This window comes from Oncorhynchus gorbuscha, linkage group LG13 (genome assembly GCF_021184085.1).
Source record: "Oncorhynchus gorbuscha isolate QuinsamMale2020 ecotype Even-year linkage group LG13, OgorEven_v1.0, whole genome shotgun sequence".
NCBI lineage: Eukaryota > Metazoa > Chordata > Actinopteri > Salmoniformes > Salmonidae > Oncorhynchus > Oncorhynchus gorbuscha.
Genome location: NC_060185.1, coordinates 75,947,855 through 75,968,860, shown reverse-complemented (window position 1 = coordinate 75,968,860; position 21,006 = coordinate 75,947,855). Strand labels below are relative to the sequence as shown.

Here is a 21,006-nt window from a genome sequence, read left to right as displayed (position 1 = left end):
TTTGACTCATTTTTGGAGCATTGGTGATTTTATTGGTTTGGCTCTTAGAGGATGGCCACTTTCCACTATCCAGGAAGACAAAAATACTGGAACTGCTAAACCATTCAGAGTCTAGCTTGAATCACACCACAATCACCATCACCCAATGATATTGAAGCTTCTTCAAACGAACAACGTTGTCCATGGTAACGGGTCCAGTGTGCGCGCAGAAGAATCAGATGCTAGTTATTTCGACAACCTTAATTTTCTAACTCCTATAATGTCGATAAACTAGCTAACGTTATGGTTGAACTAAATCAAACAACGATGTGGCGGCTATATAGAATATATTAATACGTCAGAGAGTATGCAACGTGCATTCTGACTACAGTTTTAGCGAGACAGCTAAATTAGCCAACGAGGCTAATCCCTATTACAGAATAATCCCAATCTGACAAAATGCTCTTTGTTCACCTCGCATGTTAGCCAGCTATCTTTATTAGCTAGCTAACGTTGATTTAGATACCTGTAACGCCGGTATGATTTTTTTGTTGTTGATTGTAAACGCTTAACGTTACTGGACAGACACCTTTTGGATAATTAACCGAACGTTATTAGATAGCGAGCTAATCAATTGAATTGCATACACTCACATCAAGCCAAGAACATCATGGAGATAAATCTCAACCGAATTGATTATCTACAGGTAACTGGATTGCATGTTTTGCTAGATAATTCAACGTAGATTTTTCCTATATTTCGACCCCTGATCATGTCACTAATGTTATGGCTAAATAGTAGCCTGAATGGGAAAAGAGTTGAACAGCTTGATTTTTTGTTGTTGTACTCTGCCAATTTTACCTTAAGTAACTGGATGACTCGTGATACTGACTGACTCTGGCTGTCACATTCATCGACACAGGTTGGTGTGATATCTCAGAAAACCATGAGGCTCCTCCCTGCCTTGGGACGCAAAGCAACCCAAAAGGTACTGTAATGTGAATGTGCATTATTAGAGGTGACCCATAAATAGACCCTGTGGTGTGATTTAGATGCACTATTGTAAAGTGGCTGCTCCACTGGATGTCATAAGGTGAACGCATCAATTTGTAAGTCGCTCTGGATAAGAGCGTCTGCTAAATGACTTAAATGTAAATGTAATGTGTGTTGGAATATGATATTTGAACAATGTCCCAAGTACTCTTGAGTTAGAAATGTCGTTTTTGTGTGTCTCAGGTTGCTGTTGCTGATCATGATGGTGTGATAACTTGTTTTGGGATGAAAAAAGGAGAAGCTGTGGTAGGTATTGAGTCTTACATATTTAAGAACATTGAAATACTCTCCTGGGTGCCAGTCTTTTTTTTGGAGCCGACTCATTAATCACTGTTGGCTAAATCAGAGCCAGACTGGCACCAAGGCTAGCAGAATACAGCCGCTTTCATGGACTTCATATGAATACCTACTGCCGTTGTGCCCAGGAACAAGGCACTTAGCTTAATCCCTATCTGCACCAGGAAAGCTTCTCTGCAGCTGACCCTGTGCAGTACGGTGGCATGGGTACTGTGCCCTCTAATAGACAAGTTTCCCTTGTCATTGTGTAATGATTAAATAAAGTTTCATTCCATGAACGTTGATTGTACCTATCTTTTCCAGCCTGTGTTCAAGACTTTGCCAGGGCAGAAGATAACAAGGCTGGACCTTGGTGGGGCTCTTGGAACCCCACAGGAGAAGATATTTGTGTGTGCTGGCTCAGAAGTGAAGGGATATACCAAGAAAGGCAAACAGTTCCTGTCCTTTGAGGCCAACCTTACAGAAAGCATCAATGCCATGTGAGTTTTAACTTTTTGATGTGAATTACAGGTTACCTGGCTTTGGTTCCAAGCCTTCTACACATGTTTGTCAACAGTGACGAACGAGACTTGGGAGTACGGTTTTGAGAGAGTATAGTCTAGCTTTAATTTTTAAAGAGACTTGGAGCATTCTTTACTCTGTTTATAAATAAGGGGAATTGTGGGTGTGTTTTTGTGCTGCTTTATATTACAATGTGTGTTTTTTTTTCATGCCTACAATGTGTTTTTCAGGCACGTTTCAGGAGCAGACCTTTTTGTGTGTGCGAGTTACATCTACAACCACTACTGTGACTGCAAGGATCAAGACTACTACCTGTCTGGAGACAAAATTAATGACATTGTGTGCTTGCCTGCTGAGAACTTGGGCCGTATTGTCCCTGTGTTGGCATGTCAAGACCGAGTTCTCAGAGTGTTGCAGGTGAATGGAAATTGTTTGTGAGTACTGCAGTATGAGTATATAAGTACTTCAACGAGTACTTCAGTGAGTTTGTGTTTTCTTGCCCATAGGGATCTGAGCTTGTGTATGATATTGAAGTCCCTGGTCCTCCCTCAGTTTTGGAGCTGTACAATCGAGATGGAGGCGAGTATAAAATCCTTATACTGAACTCAAATGTAAATTTCACACATCCCTGTACTTACAGAAAACTGGTCTACTTCTACCCCACCGTCTGCTTTAGGGACTAATGGCGAAGACATTCTCTATGGAACTGTGGATGGCAAACTGGGACTGATTAGGATAACTGATTCCTCTTCCTCTTCTAAATGGGAGATTGATAATGAGAAAAAGAAAGGAGGTACGATACTGTTAATGAAGATGAAAACTAGTATATGTTTCATCTGTCAGAGACTCAGAGTACCTATGCCCTGAAACACAATTAGCACATGTATTATCATTGTATATTGTAAGAATGTTATTAACATTGACTTACCATGTTAGACATCATTCAATCATATAGCGTCATTCCATTCATTGAGCTTATTCCACATTTTCTTTTTCTATGGCTGTTTCTACTAGGTGTTTTGTGCATCGACACGTATGATATCCTGGGTGACGGGGTGAAAGACATCCTTGTTGGCAGGGATGATGGGACAGTGGAGGTCTATGGGTTTGACAGCTCCAATGAGCCCACATTGCGCTTTGAGCATGTAAGTCCACAAATAATATTTTTCATTATTTTATGCCACATTCTACTGGCGTTGTACATATCATCTGAAATTCAGGGGGAAAAATACATTTATTTTAATTCAAAGGTGATAGAAATGTATTTTTGTTGTAAAATAAATAAACTTTCTTTCCCAAAGTTGAGAATATTGTAGAAATCCATGTCTTTGGGATACTAACTTGTCCACCAGGTGTTATTGGAGAGCGTCACCTCTATTCAGGGTGGCTGTGTTGGGAAGGAGTCTTATGACGAGGTTCTGACAGCCACGTACACAGGTGAGCTATCAACAAAAGGAGAGGGTTTTATGCACAAGAGCTATACAAAAAAAACACTAGCGAGAAAAACTAATGTCCGCTGACTGTTTGCTGCTCCCAATAAGTGCTCTATAGGAGATACAGATACAAAGTTGTGAGCGACTTAAAATAATATGTGTGTGTCCAGGATGGGTGACAGGGCTGACTACAGAGCCCCAGCAGGCAGAGGCAGGCCCTGGAGATGAAGTCAAGATGAGTCGGGAGACCCAGAGCAAAGTGGCAGCTCTCAGGTATACTTGTGGACAGTTGTTGTTGTCACCTGCATTTGCAATATATATCAATGGAACCTTGTAAGCAAAACTCAGTGATGGCAAGATTAATTCAACAGCCAAAGTAAAGTCCTGTGTTTAGCAAAAATTTGAGTTAGCATCTTTCCTCATATTTAAGTTAGCTGTCTGTTGTAATTTTCCCAGTATGAACCCACAGCACTTGTCCCCCTCAGGGCAGAGCTAGACCAACTGCAGATGAAGGTCGTCCAGGGCCGTGAGAAGTACCAGCAAACCGCGCAGTCTAGTACGGCGGTGTCTGCCATGCCCGTGTTCAGCGTCAACGACAAGTTCACCCTGTGTCAGGATGACGCCAGCTACAGCCTGACCCTGGAAGTGCAGACGGCCATCGACAATCTGCTGCTGCAGGTGAAACAAATTAACTTGACTCTGTATTTATGTTCTGTATTGAACACAAAAGAGAAATGTGTATGTTTTTTTGCATGAGAGAGATCTGCTAATTATACATATGCAATGACTTGTGGATATTTCTGTCATGGATTGTAACATTAATATTGTTTTCTTTACAGAGTGATGTACCAATTGATCTGCTGGATGTCGACAAGAACTCTGCTGTCGTGAGTTTCAGCGAATGTGATTCAGAGGTGAGATGTCCTAGTACAGAGAGCATACAAGTGAATGCTTTAGATTCCTCAAGGCACTAATTATGTCTTCTGTTCCAGCAGCCAAAAGGCAATTTTCTCCTCGTTACGTACAGATGCCAAGCAAATACTACACGGCTTGAGCTGAAGGTGAGAGATTTTTTTAAAGAGTATGTTTTAGTCAGTTCTTACTGATTTTAGCCCAATAACAATTTATTTAGAATTGTACTCATGGCAATTCATAATAAATTGTCAATTGCAACCAATAGAAGTACCACTCTAAGTCTCCAGTTCCCATCCAGTCTCACCTGCCTCTGCAATGCTATGGGCAACACTGCTGTGTGTTCTCATGACTTGTGTAACAGCATCTTCTCCCTTCTCCAGGTGAGGTCTATTGAAGGCCAATATGGCACCCTACAGGCCTACATCACCCCACGCCTGCAGCCCAAGACCTGTCAGGTACGCCAGTACCTCATCAAACCTCTGTCCCTTCACCAGAGAACTCACACCATTGAACAGGACAGGTAAGGATAAGGATACTGAAAGAAAGACAGTGTTCAATATCCCTCTTTTTTTGTCTTCTTTCATTCTCTCCCTTTTTCTCTCCATCCCCCCCAAACAGACCCATGAACACTTTGAGTCTAGTTGGCCAATTCAGCTTTGCAGAGATCCACTCCTGGGTCCTCTTCTGCTTGCCAGAGGTCCCAGAGAAGACTCCAGCAGGGGAAAATATCACCTTCTACTTCCAGAACACTTTCCTTGGAACGCAGCTGGAAGCCACATACTGGTTAGGAATTAAATTCAATACAACTTAATTTATCCCCTTTGGGATATGCATCAATCAGAGTTCTTGGTTTAGTTTTCCAAGTAAATGTAACCAATGTAACCCCTTTGTCATTTAAATGTAACCCCCTTTGTCATTTTAGTAAAGGGGAAGGCCACTTCAAGTCTGACAACATTTCCACCATCTCCATACTGAAGGATGTCCTCTCCAAAGAAGCCACCAAAAGAAAAAACAATCTCGATATTTCTTATGGTAGGTCTTTAGCTAGTTACATTGTATCTGTTTTTAGGCTACTAGTTAGTTATCGACAATGGAGTGAAACGGTTATGTCCATGAAATAAATATAAATATATTATCTTATCTCACAATTTTTATTTGCGGCTTTAAATTCCAGATATCAATGACGATTCAGTGGGCCACACACTCAAGATGATTCATCCGAAGCTTGAGTATCAGCTGCTATTGGCCAAAAAGGTTCAGCTGATTGACGCATTAAAAGTAAGTGCCAGTGTTGCAAAAAAATAATAATAATTGAAACTGCTTTAATATTGCAACTCTTGCTCAAATTTCACTGTGTGTGTGTTTTGTAGGAGCTTCAGGTTCACGAGGGGAATGCGGACTTCCTCATTCCTGAATATCGTAACATTCTAGACGAGTCTGCCTATCTGCTAGAGGAATACAAGAAACAACCAGCTCACCTGGAAAGACTTTATGGTATATAAATATTGCTCTAAAATTTTTGTTTCAGTAGAATTAAAAACAAATGACATTTTCAGCTATCACAGTAGCCTAGCTTGCCAATTATCCTTATATCCTGGGTGCAAAACTAATTTGACAGTATGCAGAACTACCATGACAGTAACTTGTGTGTTCTTCTGTTTCCCCAGGTATGATAACGGACCTCTTCATCGACAAATTCAAATTCAAAGGACAGAATGTGAAGACAAAGGTGTCATTGCTGCTGGAAGTTTTGGATAACTACGATTTGGATTCTTTGATGAATTTCTTCAATGAGGCATAATATCAAACTTGAGCAAAGAGGATGCAAACTTTTACACTCCATTTGTAATAGCTTTTGTTTTGTTTAGAGTACAGCGTTTACTTTCCAGCTGTGTTTTTTTGTGTAAGATACTAGAATTATGTTACATAATCTGAATTCTTTATGTCTAAAGCCATATTCTGTTGGCCTAGCTATATACAGTGCATTGGAAAATAGTCAGACCCCTTTCCTTTTTCCACATTTTGTTATGTTATTATAGCCTTATTCTAAAATGGATTCAAATAGTTTTTTTCCCTCATCAATCTACACACTACCCCATAATGACAAAGTGAAAACAGGTTTTTAGAAATGTTTGCAAATGTATGAAAATAAAGAAATACCTTAATTATGTAAGTATTCAGACCCTTTGCTATGAGACTCAAATTTGATCTCAGGTGCATCCTGTTTCCATTGATCATCCTTGAGATGTTTCTACTACTTCAATGGAGTCCACCTGTCGTAAATTCAATTGATTGGACATGACTTGGAAAGGCACACACCTGTCTAAATAAGATCCCACAGTTGACAGAGCATGTCAGAGCAAAAACCAAGCCATGAGGTCAAAGGAATTGTCCATAATGCTCCCAGACAGGATTGTGTTGAGGCAGAGATCTGGGGAAGTGTACCAAAAAATGTCTGGAACATTGACGGTCCCCAAGAACACAGTGGCCTCCATGATTCTTAAATGGAAGAAGTTTGGAACCACTAAGACTCTTCCTATAGCTGGCCACCCAGTCAAACTGAGCAATCGGGGGAGAAGGGCCTTAGTCAGGGAGGTAACCAAGAACTCGATGGCAACTCTGACAGAGCTCCAGAGATCCTCTGGAGATGGGAGAACCTTTCAAAAGGACAATCATCTTTGCAGCACTCCACCAATCAGGCTTTTATGGTAGAGTGGCCAGATGGAAGCCAATCGTCAGTAAAAGGCACATGACAGCCCACTTGGAGTTTGCCAAAAGGCACCTTAAGACTCAGACCATGAGAAACAAGATTCTCTGATCAGATGAAACCAAGATTGAACTATTTGGCCTGAATACCAAGAGTCACGTCAGGAGGAAACCTGGCACCATCCCTACGGTGAAGCATGGTGGTGGCAGTATCATGCTATGGGGATGTTTTTTAGTGGCAGGGAGATCGAGGGAAAGATGTAAAGAGCAAAGTACTGAGAGATCCTTGATGAAAAGCTGCTCCAGAGCGCTCAGGACCTCAGACTGGGGCGACGGTTCACCTTCTAACAGGACAATGACCCTAGGCTTCGGGACAAGTCTTTGAATGTCCTTGAGAGACCAGAGACTTGTCCCTTGAACCGAATCAAACATTTCTGGAGTGACCTGAAGATAGCTGTGCAGTGTCACTCCCCATCCAACCTGGCCTGAGCTTGAGAGGATCTGCAGAGAAGAATGGGAGAAACTCCCTAAATACGGGTGTGCCAAGCTTGTAGTGTCATTATCAAGGCTGTAATTGCTGCCAAAGGTACTTTAAAAAAAATGTTTTTATTTCACTAGGCAAATCGGTTAAGAACAAATTCTTATTTTCAATGACGGCCTAGGAATAGTGGGTTAACTGCCTTTTTCAGAACGACAGATTTTTACCTTGTCATCTCTTCAATCTTGCAACCATTCGGTTAAAAGTCCAACCAGTAGGCTAGGCTACTTACTAACCACTAGGCTACCTGCCACCCCAGGTAGCCTAACCCTTGTGCTTCAACAAAGTGCTAAGTAAAGAGTCTGAATACTTAGGTAAATGTGATATTTCATTAGAAAAAAATTCCTCAAACATTTTTTTGCTTTGTCATTATGCGATATTGTGTTTAGATTGATGAGGGGGAAAAACAAACATTTTAATCCATTTTAGAATAGAATGTGTAAGAGTCAAGGGGTCTGAATACTTTCTGAATGCACTGTATATTCAGTTATATTTTTTGTTTTATAGGTTGGCACTTGAACACACCATCCTTCATGTTTGGCAGTTATATTTCTATTGAAGTATTTAGACTAACTAGAGTATTTAAATCATGTGTGGTTTATTTGTCATGGGGTGAGGTTATCTCTGTGTATAGCATAAATGAGTGTAACAAGATTTTGCGATGCTCTCAGAGAGATCATAATTGTTTGTACGATATTATATTAATTCAAATTATGAAAAATGTACTTTTGACTCTTTCATTGTCCATACATGCCGAAACCGCAACGGCCTGCGTATTCTCGGACACATTACATCTGAGTTATATCAGCCGCCGTAGATTCGTGACGTAATTTTCGCCTTCGGTTGTGATTGGCCGTTTCAATAGTCGCGGGCTACTTGAACTCAGAACAAGCAACTTTTCTGCATTAATATATATTTTCAGAGGACAAGGGACTTTATCTAGGTAAAGGTTGCGCGGTGGTTAGCTACATTTATTGGATTTAGTCAAACAGCATTGGCGAGCTAATGTCGGTTTTCATGCAGAAGATGATTTTGTCTCAACGTTAAGTAGGGTTTTAAATTTGCAGCTCAGAATTACGTTGTTGCCATCTCAACACCCCAGACTTGTCTGCGATATCTTATGCTACCGTAGCTAGCTTGCTAACACAGGTAGCCTCTTTGTGCTATCTTGTACAACTTTCTAAGTTCGTTTTTATATTCATTGCAGTGTTTCTTTACCAAGTTTTTATTTTCTTTGTAGCAAAGTGGACGTTTCTGCAGTGACTTGTTTGAGCCAGAAACTGAGAATAACATGTCAGAATCAAACCAAGGACAAGGAAGCGCGGTTGACGTTCCGCTGCCAGAATACCAAAACCAAGAAAATATGCTGTCCAGGCTGAGGGGTCCAAACAAAAACCGGGCAGACAACCAGGAGAACATTGTCCCCAAAGCCCAACCGAGAACAGTTCTGGGAGGTTTGCAAAACAATCAATGCAGCAATCCTCAAAACGCAACACAGGTTAGTAATTTCTAGCTAGCCACAAGCCAGCGAACACTATACAAACACTTGTTGCCTAGCTATCATAATTGGCATGTAGATTGAGCTAGGTTGTTACCTACCAAAAATGATCACCTTAGGACAACACTCATAATTTTAGGTCATATTTTCACGGCCGAGTAGTGTTTAATTTACATCTGATTATTTATTTCATATTCACCTTACGGTATTCAAAGTTTGTATTGTTAATGTCCGCTAACTAGCTAGGTACCCTCCTAAGTAGTCCGCCATTTTATGCGGTCAGCGTCTTGTTAAACATTGGGATGGCCAACTTGCTTTCTCATTCCTTTCTTCCCGTTTCATCAAATTATTTATTAATTAGCATGACATGGCTAGGTGGAACTGACTCAATGTTGAAACCATGGGCACTGAAATATTTAACCTTTCATTTCAGTTGCTGTCCTGCAAAAATGAAAGTGAATTCCCTAGAAGTTATGCAGAGAAGCTGGGTACCAAGCCGCCAGCTTTTCAGATTCACCTGGATGAGCCAGATTCGGCTCTCTCTGGGAAAATGGTGTTCAAAGCCAACCCTTCCATAGAGATGTACCCCCTGAAACTGAACCCCACAGTTACCTGTCTCAGGCAGCCTCTTGCTTCTCTTCACATACCTGCCACATGTGTGTCTAACATGGATCTTAGTTTTGGTGGTGAGTATTTGTAATACACCTGGCCAAATTATTGAAAATGTCACTTTACCCTTTATAACACGGAGGTGCTCATGTTGATGTTTAATTTGTCTATGGATTAGAAAGTCACAACATTTTCCAATTCTCTATATAGATTGTCCCATGGATATGTCTGTTATTGAAGGGGAAGAGAAGCCAGTTCACATGAATGCGGCAACAGAGTATGCTTCAGAAATACATGCGCATCTCAGGGAAATGGAGGTGAGCAAACCCATTCATTGTTCAGTTCACACAAATCACTAAACCATGACTACAGAGTTGTCCTTTTGTGCTCTTGTCCCTAGGTTAAGTCCAGACCAAAAGCAGGCTACATGAAAAAGCAGCCAGACATAACCTACAGCATGCGGGCTATTCTTGTTGACTGGCTGGTGGAGGTTGGTGAGGAGTACAAGCTCCAGAACGAGACTCTATACCTTGCTGTGAACTACATTGACCGTTTCCTGTCTTCCATGTCAGTCCTGCGGGGGAAGCTGCAGTTGGTCGGAACCGCCGCCATGCTGTTGGCCTCGTAAGTGTTGTCAACCCCACAGCATCCTTATAAAGGGGTTGTTCACCTTTTGTGTGCCGTGTAAACCAAGGTTTTTTTTCCTATACGTTGTGTAGAACCCACTATTAGGCCTCTCTCCCAAATTTATAGGAAAGATTGGCACCAACATCTGACTAATTTAACTTGGTTGGAACTGTCCCTTCAAATGAAATTCAACCCTAGAGACTTAGTACTCCTTTACTTGATTGTGTCAAGCTAAGCAATGTGTGCTTTGATCACTCACTGGTTTTCATTCAAATGCAGGAAGTTTGAAGAGATCTACCCCCCAGAGGTGGCAGAGTTCGTTTATATCACGGATGACACCTACACAAAAAAGCAAGTGTTGCGAATGGAGCATCTGGTGCTTAAAGTGCTCTCCTTTGATTTGGCCTCTCCCACCATCAACCAGTTTCTCACCCAGTACTTTCTCACCCAGCCTGTCAGCAACAAGGTTGAGAGCTTGTCAAGGGTGAGTAGACTACACATTGTAGTGGTGTTCACAGCTTGTAATTTAGTCGTACTCTAATCTGTTTCACTTCATTCAATACTTGATTTACTTAACAAAAGGCACATCTCAATAGGTGGTCCAGGTATCAAGACATGGCACAAGTGGGAGGGTGGGCCTTCACTCTTTTGTTCTCTATCTCAAACGGGGGGGGCTGATCTCATCAGTCCTTATCAAACCAACTCCTTAAGTGCCCTACTCCCTGGTGTTTGCAGTTGTCTACACACTATTTTGCTTAACTTTTTTTAGAACCTTTTAGTGTGTACTACAATCAATTTAATCTTGGCATATCACTTCAACAGTGAACGAAACAATCCATAGAGGTTGTCAAGGTTGAAATTGTTCTGTAGATATTTGATATTTTGTCTTAAATGTTGTCTTTGTTTTCTTAGTTCCTAGGGGAGCTCAGTCTAGTCGACTCGGACCCATTCCTGAAGTACCTCCCCTCTCAGACTGCTGCTGCCGCCTTTGTTTTGGCAAACCACACTATAACAGGAAGCTCATGGGTAAGTTTGCATTGCTGCGCTAAGTGTTCTAGCAGGGTAGGAGTTTCATTGCCCTCCGATTCGGCCGTGATGCCCCACTCAAAATAAAGCATAAATGTATAATCTTAAACAGGTCTCTGCCTCAGTGCAGTAAGCCAGGTTGGCCTTTTGAACCTCATGTAAATATGGAAAGCTTCAGTAATAGAGGCTTTTTTTAGTCTCACTTGCTGCCTAAACTTTCATATTGATGGGCCATAACATTTATGTTAATTCACTTTATCACAACTGAGTGAACTTTGTATAACCAAGATTTACAGCTGCTAATGTTCTTGTTGCATCAACCAATTAGTAGTCACTGACTGTCAAGTGGCCGTGTAACATTTAATTCTGCACCTAAACTTGGCACAAACTAGTAATTCCACCTTGCTGAAGTTAGTGCTGTATTAAGTATGCTTTTGTAAGATTTATATTTGAAAAGTAGTCTATTCCCCTGTTGACAGGTTTGCTTACTGACCACATGGTAAAACACTCTCCCCTCAATGTTGCCATGCTTTTCAATTCCCAGACTCCTCCCTGACATTCAGTCTCTTGATTGCATTTGATCTTTATTTTCCACTCTGAAGTTTAAGCTTAACATTTTCCTTAAACAACTGTAGCATGAGATTGTCATACCCTGAAAAGACAGGTTGACTGCCTGTGTTCAATTGCAGTTTTATTTATCCCAATTTTTTCCTAAATTCAGATCTTTTGTCAACTGAAATCTTAGCCCTAAATTAGAATGAAATTATGTGCATTTTTCTGACAGTTTGTTTTATTTCAGTCCAAATCTCTGGCAGAGGTGACTGGCAACTCTTTACAAGACCTGATGCCATGCATAGAGGATCTGCACCAAATGTACCGCAATGCTGCTACTCATGCACAGCAGTCGGTGAGGGAGAAGTACAAGTGTGCCAAGTAAGTACACCATATAGCTGGATTTCTTTTCGTGTTGGCATATTTCACTAATGTAAACCATTGCTAGGCATCCAGTTGTGACTAATCTAAAATAGCCAGTAAGCTTACGCACGGCTAGTTTTCCTACTATGGATACTACTTGTTCATATGGTAATTTTCTAGATATCTATTAGCTTGAACATAATGGTGGGTCTGAATGAAAGCATGTTGGTTGTTTCTACCGTAGTGTTTCTCTTTCTCTAGGTACCAAGAGGTCTCTCTCATCGAGCCCCCCATGAAACTGTCTTTGGAATGATTTTTTTTTGTGCATATTTATTTTTTAATACGAGTCTCATAATGCCAGAATTTCAATAACTGAACTCATGGCCACAGTCTTGGACGTGGTCAACATTTTTAGATTTTTTTTTTAAAAATGTGCATTTTATATGTACATTGCTGTAGGATGGTTATTTTATGCTTGATGCAGCCCTGGGATTTAATGTTAATCAAGCAATGTCATGTTTCTTTTCTTACTAGACAAATGTTTGCAGTTTTTAACTGCTTAAACGCTGTAAAGATTAGTCTCACTTTCTGCATCTTTGTAATAAACCTGCAGCTTATTTTCCCCTCTGCAACTAATAGATACTTTTGAATTTTTCCTGACAAATCTGACTAACCATGGTTTGGTTTTCTATGACAACTTTATTTTATATGGGTTGTCTGGGTGTGGTTGATTTGTTATTTTTATAACACAAGTTAATTCTGGGTAATGATTTTCTAGTATAATTTGGAAGCTTAAATCTAGATAATTTCACTCTACATACTGCGAAAGTTTGTCTGCCTCTTTATCTTAAATCACTTGTCTCATGTATGTCTTGACATTCATTGGATAACAATTAATGACTCATTTCGCTCTGTATAATGTCTCTTGTAAATAAATTCCATTCCCACAGACCCTTGTGGCTTTCTAATTTCAAGTGAAAGTTTCAAATCACAATTTGTGGGTGGCATCGGTGAAATGTCAGTATTGCATGTCTTGTGTCCTCTAGGGGGCAGCAGAACACTACTGCTCCCTTGCCATAGTGCAGTATTTCCCAAACGCAGTCCTTTGGACCCTGAAGGCACTACACTGCTGATTCAAATAATCAAAGCTTGAGTTAATTTATATGAATTAGCTATGTAGTGTTAAACCAAAAATAAGGACTGAGTTGGGGATACGCTGCCTTGTGAATACATTTTCACCCCCAAAAATGTTCAGCTCCTTGCAGAGATTTTATTTATTTTACCTTTATTTAACCAGGTAGGCAAGTTGAGAACAAGTTCCCATTTACAATTGCGACCTGGTCAAGAAAGCAAAGCAGTTTGACAGATACAACGACAGTTACACATGGAGTAAAACAAACACGGTCAATAATACAGTATAAACAAGTCTATATACAATGTGAGCGAATGAGGTGAGAAAGGAGGTAAAGGTAAAGGCCATGTTGGCAAAGTAAATAAAATATAGCAATTTATACACCGGAATGGTAGTTTTGTAATGGAAGAATGTGCAAAGTAGAAATAAAAATAAGGGGGTGCAAAGGAGCAAAATACAGTTGGGAAAGAGGTAGGTGTTTGGGCTAAATTATAGGTGGGCTATGTACAGGTACAATCTGTGAGCTGCTCTGAAAGCTAGTGAGGGAGAAGTTTTTCCAGATTCAGATCTTTGTAGTTCGTTCCAGTCATTGGCAGCAGAGAACTGGAAGGAGAGGCGGCCAAAGAATTGGTTCTGGGGGTGACTAGAGAGATATACCTGCTGGAGTGTGTGCTACAGGTGGGAGATCCTATGGTGACAAGCGAGCTGAGATGAGGGGGGACTTTACCTAGCAGGGTCTTGTACATGACATGGAGCCAGTGGGTTTGGCGACGAGTGAAGAGGGCCAGCCAACGAGAGCGTACAGGTCGCAATGGTGGGTAGTATATGGGGCTTTGGTGACAACTGATTGCACTGTGATCGACTGCATCCAATTTGAGTAGGGTATTGGAGGCTATTTTGTAAATGACATCGCCAAAGTCGAGGATTGGTAGGATGGTCAGTTTTACAAGGGTATGTTTGGCAGCATGAGTGAAGGATGCTTTGTTGCGAAATAGGAAGCCAATTCTATATTTAACTTTGGATTGGAGATGTTTATGGGTCTGGAAGGAGAGTTTACAGTCTAACCAGACACCTAGGTATTTGTAGTTGTCCACGTATTCTAAGTCAGAGCTGTCCAGAGTAGTGATGTTGGACAGGCGGGTAGGTGGAGGTAGCGATCGGTTGAAGAGCATGCATTTAGTTTTACTTGTATTTAAGAGCAATTGGAGGCCACTGAAGGAGAGTTGTATGACATTGAAGCTTGCCTGGAGGGTTGTTAACACTGTCCAAAGAAGGGCTGGAAGTATACAGAATGGTGTCGTCTGCGTAGAGGTGGATCAGAGACTCACCAGCAGCAAGAGCGACCTCATTGATGTATACAGAGAAGAGAGTCGGTCCAAGAATTGAACCCTGTGGCACCCCCATAGAGACTGCCAGAGGTCCGGACAGCAGACCCTCCGATTTGACACACTGAACTCTATCAGAGAAGTAGTTGGTGAACCAGGCGAGGCAATCATTTGAGAAACCAAGGCTGTCGAGTCTGCCGATGAGGATGTGGTGATTGACAGAGTCGAAAGCCTTGGCCAGATCAATGAATACAGCTGCACATTAATGTTTCTTATCGATGGCGGTTAAGATATCGTTTAGGACCTTGAGCGTGGCTGAGGTGCACCCTTGACCAGCTCTGAAACCAGATTGCATAGCAGAGAAGTTATGGTGCGATTCAAAATGGTCGGTAATCTGTTTGTTGACTTGGCTTTCGAAGACCTTAGAAAGGCATGGTAGGATAGATATAGGTCTGTAGCAGTTTGGGTCAAGAGTGTCCCCCCCCTTTGAAGAGGGGGATGACCGCAGCTGCTTTCCAATCTTTGGGAATCTCAGACGACACAAAAGAGAGGTTGAACAGGCTAGTAATAGGGGTGGCAACAATTTCGGCAGATCATTTTAGAAAGAAAGGGTCCAGATTGTCTAGCCCGGCTGATTTGTAGGGGTCCAGATTTTTCAGCTCTGTCAGAACATCAGCTAAATGGAATTGGGGGGAAGGAGAAATGGGGAAGGCTTGGGCGAGTTGCTGTTGGGGGTGCAGTGCTGTTGACCGGGGTAGGAGTAGCCAGGTGGAAAGCACGGCCAGCTGTAGAAAATGCTTATTGAAATTCTCAATTATGGTGGATTTATCAGTGGTGACAGTGTTTCCTATCTTTAGTGCAGTTGGCAGCTGGGAGGAGGTGTTCTTATTCTCCATGGACTTTACAGTGTCCCAGAACTTTTTTTGAGTTAGTGTTGCAGGAAGCAAATTTCTGCTTGAAAAAGCTAGCCTTGGCTTTTCTAACTGCCTGTGTATAATGGTTTCTAGCTTCCCTGAACAGCTGCATATCACAGGGGCTGTTCGATGCTAATGCAGAACACCTTAAGATGTTTTTGTGTTGGTTAAGGGCAGTCAGTTCTGGGGAGAACCAAGGGCTATATCTTTTCCTGGTTCTAAATTTCTTGAATGGGGCATGTTTATTTAAGATGGTTAGGAAGGCATTTAAAAAAAAAATATCCAGGCATCCTCTACTGACGGGATGAGATCAATATCCTTCCAGGATACCCCGGCCAGGTCGATTAGAAAGGCCTGCTCGCTGAAGTGTTTCAGGGAGCGTTTTACAGTGATGAGTGGAGGTCGTTTGACCGCTGACCCATTACGGATGCAGGCAATGAGGTAGTGATCGCTGAGATCTTGGTTGAAGACAGCAGAGGTGTATTTAGAGGGGAAGTTGGTTAGGATGATATCTATGAGGGTGCCCGTGTTTAAGGCTTTGGGGAGGTACCTGGTAGGTTCATTGATAATTTGTGTGAGATTGAGGGCATCAAGTTTAGATTGTAGGATGGCTGGGGTGTTAAGCATGTTCCAGTTTAGGTCGCCTAGCAGCACGAGCTCTGAAGATAGATGGGGGGCAATCAGTTCACATATGGTGTCCAGAGCACAGCTGGGGGTAGAGGGTGGTCTATAGCAGGCGGCAACGGTGAGAGACTTGTTGTTAGAGAGGTGGATTTTCAAATTGTTTGGGTACAGACCTGGATAGTAGGACTGAACTCTGGAGGCTATCTTTGCAGTAGATTGCAACACCGCCCCCTTTGGCAGTTCTATCTTGTCTGAAAATGTTGTAGTTTGGAATTAAAATTTCTGAATTTTTGGTGGTCTTCCTAAGCCAGGATTCAGACACAGCTAGAACATCCGGGTTGGCAGAGTGTGCTAAAGCAGTGAATAGAACAAACTTAGGGAGGAGGCTTCTAATGTTGACATGCATGAAACCAAGGCTATTACGGTTACAGAAGTCGTCAAAAGAGTGCGCCTGGGGAATAGGAGTGGAGCTAGGCACTGCAGGGCCTGGATTCACCTCTACATCGCCAGAGGAACATAGGAGGAGTAGAATAAGGGTGCGGCTAAAAGCAATAAGAATTGGTCGTCTAGAACGTCTGGAACAGAGAGTAAAAGGAGATTTCTGGGGGCGATAAAATAGCATCAAGGTATAATGTACAGACAAAGGTATGGTAGGATGTGAATACAGTGGAGGTAAACCTAGGTATTGAGTGATGAAGAGAGAGATATTGTCTCTAGAAACATCATTGAAACCAGGAGATGTCATTGCATGTGTGGGTGGTGGAACTAATAGTTTGGATAAGGTATAGTGAGCAGGACTAGAGGCTCTACAGTGAAATAAGCCAATAAACACTAACCAGAACAGCAATGGACAAGACATATTGACATTAAGGAGAGGCATGCTTAGTCGAGTGATCAAAAGGGTCCAGTGAGTGGGGAGGTTGGTTGGGGGTCACGGTGATTTAGACAGCTAGCCAGGCCATCGGTAGCAAGCTAGCATAGGATGGAGGTCTGTTGTTAGCCACCTCTTGCGTTCCGTCAGTAGATTAGTGGGGTTCCGTGTGGTAGAGGGGATTAATCCAAATCACACAACAACAACAACAAAAATAAAAACAATAGATATAGTTATAGAGGCCCAAGAAAAAACATAATAATAATAAAAATAAATAAATTGTCTGATCGTCTATTCAGATAGCAGCCGGTAAGACAGCTAACGGTTAGCAGGCCGCAGATGGGCGTTCAGGTTCATCGCGACGGAGGAGCCAGCCGGATCTCCTTCGGGTAGATAACGTCGGCAGTCCAGTTGTGAAGGCCCAGTGGGGCTCTGCGTAGGCAGTAAAACGGGTCCGGATAGGTGACTGCAGCCCAGGAGTGATTGATGGAACTCAGGAGTGATTGACGGAGCTGACTAGCTCCGGAATAATTTATGTTTGCTCCGGAATCGACGAAAGCCGATAGTCACAAGGATAGCAGCTAGCTGACTGTGAGATCCGGGTATGAATGTCCAGAGAGCAGTTGAAATCCAGGGACATGGAGAGAAAAATTGGTCCGATATGTTCCGTTCCGAGGTGCGCTGCACCGTACAAAACTGCCGATAGATTTTCGAGCTAAAGGATAGCTGATGACCACAAACCGTGGTTAGCTGAATACTAACGATATGCCAGTAAAGAAGCTAACTAGCTTCTGAACTAGCTTCTGATTAGCTTCTGGATTAGCTTCTGGGCTAGCTTCTGGCTAGCTCCTGGCTAGCTTCTGGCTAGTTTCTGGCTAGCTTCTTGGAGGATTACAGATTTGAGGTAAATAATACTTTTTTATAAATATAAATTGGTGAGGCGGGTTGCAGGAGAGTGTTTTGAAGATGAGTTGATGGAAAATAAAAATAAAATGTATGTGAAAAAAGTTGTAAATATATATATATACAGGACACGACAAGACGAGGACAAAAGACGTCTGAACTGCTATGCCATCTTGGTTGCAGATATTTGAGTAACAATACTGATTTTGTTATAGCGCAAATAGTCTGGTTAAAGTAACATGGTGTTTCCAACTAGTCGTTTTGTCCTTTTTAAAGTTACATTTTCAAAATGTCTTACCATCTGTAGATGTAATTTGTTCTGTATTATGAATAAGTTACTGTTGTGAATAGTGTGTTTGTACCCATTGGTTTGCCACATTGATTCCCTCAACTTGGAGAGGAATGCTTTTAGTTACATGTTATGGTGATAGAATGGAAGTTCAATGGCCTATTTAGACAGGTTCAAAAACTAACTCCTGTGGCTGATTCTGTTGCAAAATTATTCTTAAATGGAACTGGGAGGGACTTACCTGAATCTGTCCAATAAACACTTGGATTAGTGATTACACACCTGGTTTCAGTGGTAATCACACTTCCTCGCCACTATCCCGTTTGAGTTATTTTACTTAAGTTACAAATGATGCTGTTTGTAGCATGTCATCTGCTAGGAGACAAAATAATCAACTCAAATATTTAACTGAAAGTCCTCAGCCACCAAGCTCTGGTTGAAAATCATGACTTAGTCATCTATTAAAGCCATGTGATGCAGCTGAATGCACATTTAAACAAAGACAGGCAGATTGTGGATGCCATTTTTAAATTGAATCAGTGTTTTTTTGGGGGGGGGGGGGCGTTTCAATGATACAGGCATCATGCAAGAGGAGATGTATATGAATGCTTGAATTCAATTCATGTCCTGGCATTTGAAAAACAGATCTAGACACCTATGCCATACAGGTATTATGAATTATGGTTGGCATCTGGCTCTATTTTAAAGCCACCATTCAAAGCCTGGTCTCCCATTTAAATTAATGAAGCTGCGTAACAGATACATTTAAGGGAGATATGATTGTTTCAGAAAATGCTATTTGACGATTTCACGCAAGATTTAGCCATCAGAACTCCCCTAAAGAAAGGAATGGCAGTTCTTCACAAAGGCAACACAATTGTTTCCATTCTGAAGCTGATATAAAACGAGCAGACTGATCACGTCAAATGTCTTATGACAATTTAATTACACAATGTTTCAGTCGAACTGCCACTTCAATGACCACATGACGATTAAACATGTTTTCTCTTCCAAGCTGGCCTGTGATTTAATTCTTTGCCTGCAAGTGAACAGGTAGCCAATGGCAGTGAGGGGGGCTTCTTGCTCTGTGTGTGTGCCTGCGTGTGTGTGTATGCACCGGTGATACATTGTTCTGGCTCTGTACGGCGAGCGCTGAGTACAGAGCCCAGCAACAGAATGCTTACCACCCATTTACCCAGTCTATTTTTACGGGTGCACACGTCTACACTATGGACCACTTCTCCTCTAGATAACGATATAAGATAACTCAAAAGGAATATCTAAGGAAAAATAAAACCATGGAGGGAAAGAAAATTCCCAAAGCAACCAGCCGCAATGATCTAACATTTTAAAATGACAACCATGACCACGCCTCGGCACCACTCTAAACGTTAAAGGATCCTGAACGAGTTCAGGGGGGACTCCAGAGTTGACCCATGCCCTCACCGAGGAGGTTCTTGGTGGCGTCCACCTCGCTGCCCATAGCCCTGGGCTGGGGATGGAACCTGAGCGTGTACCTGGGGCTGTTGCTCCTGCTGCTTCTGCTCATGCTGCTACTGCTCTGGATGCTCCTCAAGCAGCTAAGGAACTCGGTGGGGTCTAGTCTGCAGCCCGGACGCTCTCTGAGGGACCCTCGCCATGGTCAGAGAGGAAACTATGTTGTATGAGGGAAGAAGAAGTGTGTGCTGGCTTTGTTGGACTGTGTCTCACAGCTTGCTGGATGGGAAGATGGTCTTCTCCACATCAAGAATTGTATTGGGACTGTGCCAAATACTTTGTTGGAAGGAAAGGCTGTCTTTTCTGAAAGGGCTAAAGATCTTGTCATAAGAAAATGCTTTCTTCTCAAGCGGTGACTTTGCTGTAGACCTGTCATAAGGAACAATAGTATTTTCTGAAATGGTGTTGGACTATCCCTCACAGCTTGTGGAAAGAAAATACTGTTTTCTCTTGAAATCTGATTGAATGTATCTCATGGTTTGTAGAACACTTACATAAAACCTTCCACAGAAGTGTGTTTGACTGTGCCTCACAGCTTGTTGACTGACGAGCTACACACTGTGGAGCTTGTAACCTGATATAAATGGCTTATTCTTCAGTCTGTTGAACAATGGATCGTAGAAACCAGAGAAGTGCTTCAGACTGCTTAGTTGTGTCTAACAGAGACGGTGACTCAGCAATCTTTGTTTCATCATCAGTGTATGTGTTTTATCTTATTTCTATGTATGTATTGTACATAATGTATGCACCATAATGTATGCACCATAATGTATGCACCATCAGTATATTTTTTTCTGAAGAGTGCATACAGTGTAAGATAGCCTACAATGTCGAATTTCTGAGAATATACTCTGATATTAAACGGATAGTTCACCCAAATTACACATTGATTTCCTTACCCTGTAAGCAATCTAAGGTATGACAGCAATCCATTCTTTGGTTTTATTTCCCTGGCACTGTTTCCTAAAGCTAATGTTTTAGCATTTGTGGCACGAAACCCATTCATGTCTTGATACGGTTATTAGCATTTTTCACACATCATGTTCAAATCATCTAAAAGTGACTGTTGAGATTCACAAAAAAATGTAGATACTTTTGGATGATTTGGACATGATGCCCGAAAATGCTAATATTGGTACAAGGACTGGTACAGTCTCTACCACCATTAGTTATTTATATCTTCATGCAATTTGTACTGCACAAAAACATACCACACATATTAACCTACTTCTATTCATCTTTTAAATGCATTTTCACAGTCACTTTCAAAAATCAACAAGAGAAAACATGCCAGATCCAATCTGCATTTTGATATATGCTGATTAAAGCAATACATTCAGGATGGCAATTTGCA

At 41.7% G+C, this 21,006-nt stretch overlaps 2 protein-coding genes across 4 annotated transcripts; both read left to right on the top strand.

Moving 5' to 3' along the window:
• Positions 1 to 177: 177 nt before the first annotated feature.
• Positions 178 to 6,311, top strand: bbs7 (Bardet-Biedl syndrome 7). Of its 2 annotated transcripts, none has more exons than XM_046296634.1 (19): positions 178 to 685; positions 902 to 967; positions 1,216 to 1,278; positions 1,633 to 1,808; positions 2,061 to 2,247; positions 2,337 to 2,409; positions 2,507 to 2,623; positions 2,845 to 2,975; positions 3,183 to 3,267; positions 3,434 to 3,536; positions 3,749 to 3,941; positions 4,103 to 4,177; positions 4,256 to 4,324; positions 4,559 to 4,698; positions 4,797 to 4,961; positions 5,101 to 5,210; positions 5,353 to 5,456; positions 5,549 to 5,672; positions 5,846 to 6,311. In XM_046296634.1, exons 1-19 carry the CDS (start codon positions 650 to 652, stop codon positions 5,977 to 5,979), a joined length of 2,151 nt encoding a protein of 716 aa, XP_046152590.1. In that variant the 5' UTR covers positions 178 to 649; the 3' UTR covers positions 5,980 to 6,311. The 2 variants fall into 2 exon arrangements, with proteins under 2 accessions (XP_046152590.1, XP_046152591.1); XM_046296635.1 differs by having other exon boundaries at positions 4,259 to 4,324; positions 5,846 to 6,275.
• A 1,943-nt stretch (positions 6,312 to 8,254) lies between these two features.
• Positions 8,255 to 13,048, top strand: LOC123994121 (cyclin-A2-like). Of its 2 annotated transcripts, none has more exons than XM_046296632.1 (9): positions 8,255 to 8,365; positions 8,663 to 8,920; positions 9,354 to 9,606; positions 9,740 to 9,846; positions 9,930 to 10,153; positions 10,436 to 10,640; positions 11,069 to 11,182; positions 11,982 to 12,115; positions 12,359 to 13,048. In XM_046296632.1, exons 2-9 carry the CDS (start codon positions 8,714 to 8,716, stop codon positions 12,408 to 12,410), a joined length of 1,296 nt encoding a protein of 431 aa, XP_046152588.1. In that variant the 5' UTR covers positions 8,255 to 8,365; positions 8,663 to 8,713; the 3' UTR covers positions 12,411 to 13,048. The 2 variants fall into 2 exon arrangements, with proteins under 2 accessions (XP_046152588.1, XP_046152587.1); XM_046296631.1 differs by having other exon boundaries at positions 8,312 to 8,571.
• Positions 13,049 to 21,006: the final 7,958 nt, after the last annotated feature.

Excerpts from the sequence above, each read along its gene's own strand:
- bbs7 (XM_046296634.1), top strand. The coding sequence starts at position 650 with ATGGAGATAAATCTCAACCGAATTGATTATCTACAG. Across the intron at positions 686-901 it reads ACCGAATTGATTATCTACAG|GTTGGTGTGATATCTCAGAA; the intron begins GTAACTGGATTG and ends TCATCGACACAG. Across the intron at positions 1,809-2,060 it reads ACAGAAAGCATCAATGCCAT|GCACGTTTCAGGAGCAGACC; the intron begins GTGAGTTTTAAC and ends TGTGTTTTTCAG.
- LOC123994121 (XM_046296632.1), top strand. The coding sequence starts at position 8,714 with ATGTCAGAATCAAACCAAGGACAAGGAAGCGCGGTTGACGTTCCGCTG. Across the intron at positions 10,641-11,068 it reads AGGTTGAGAGCTTGTCAAGG|TTCCTAGGGGAGCTCAGTCT; the intron begins GTGAGTAGACTA and ends TTGTTTTCTTAG. Across the intron at positions 12,116-12,358 it reads GAGAAGTACAAGTGTGCCAA|GTACCAAGAGGTCTCTCTCA; the intron begins GTAAGTACACCA and ends CTCTTTCTCTAG.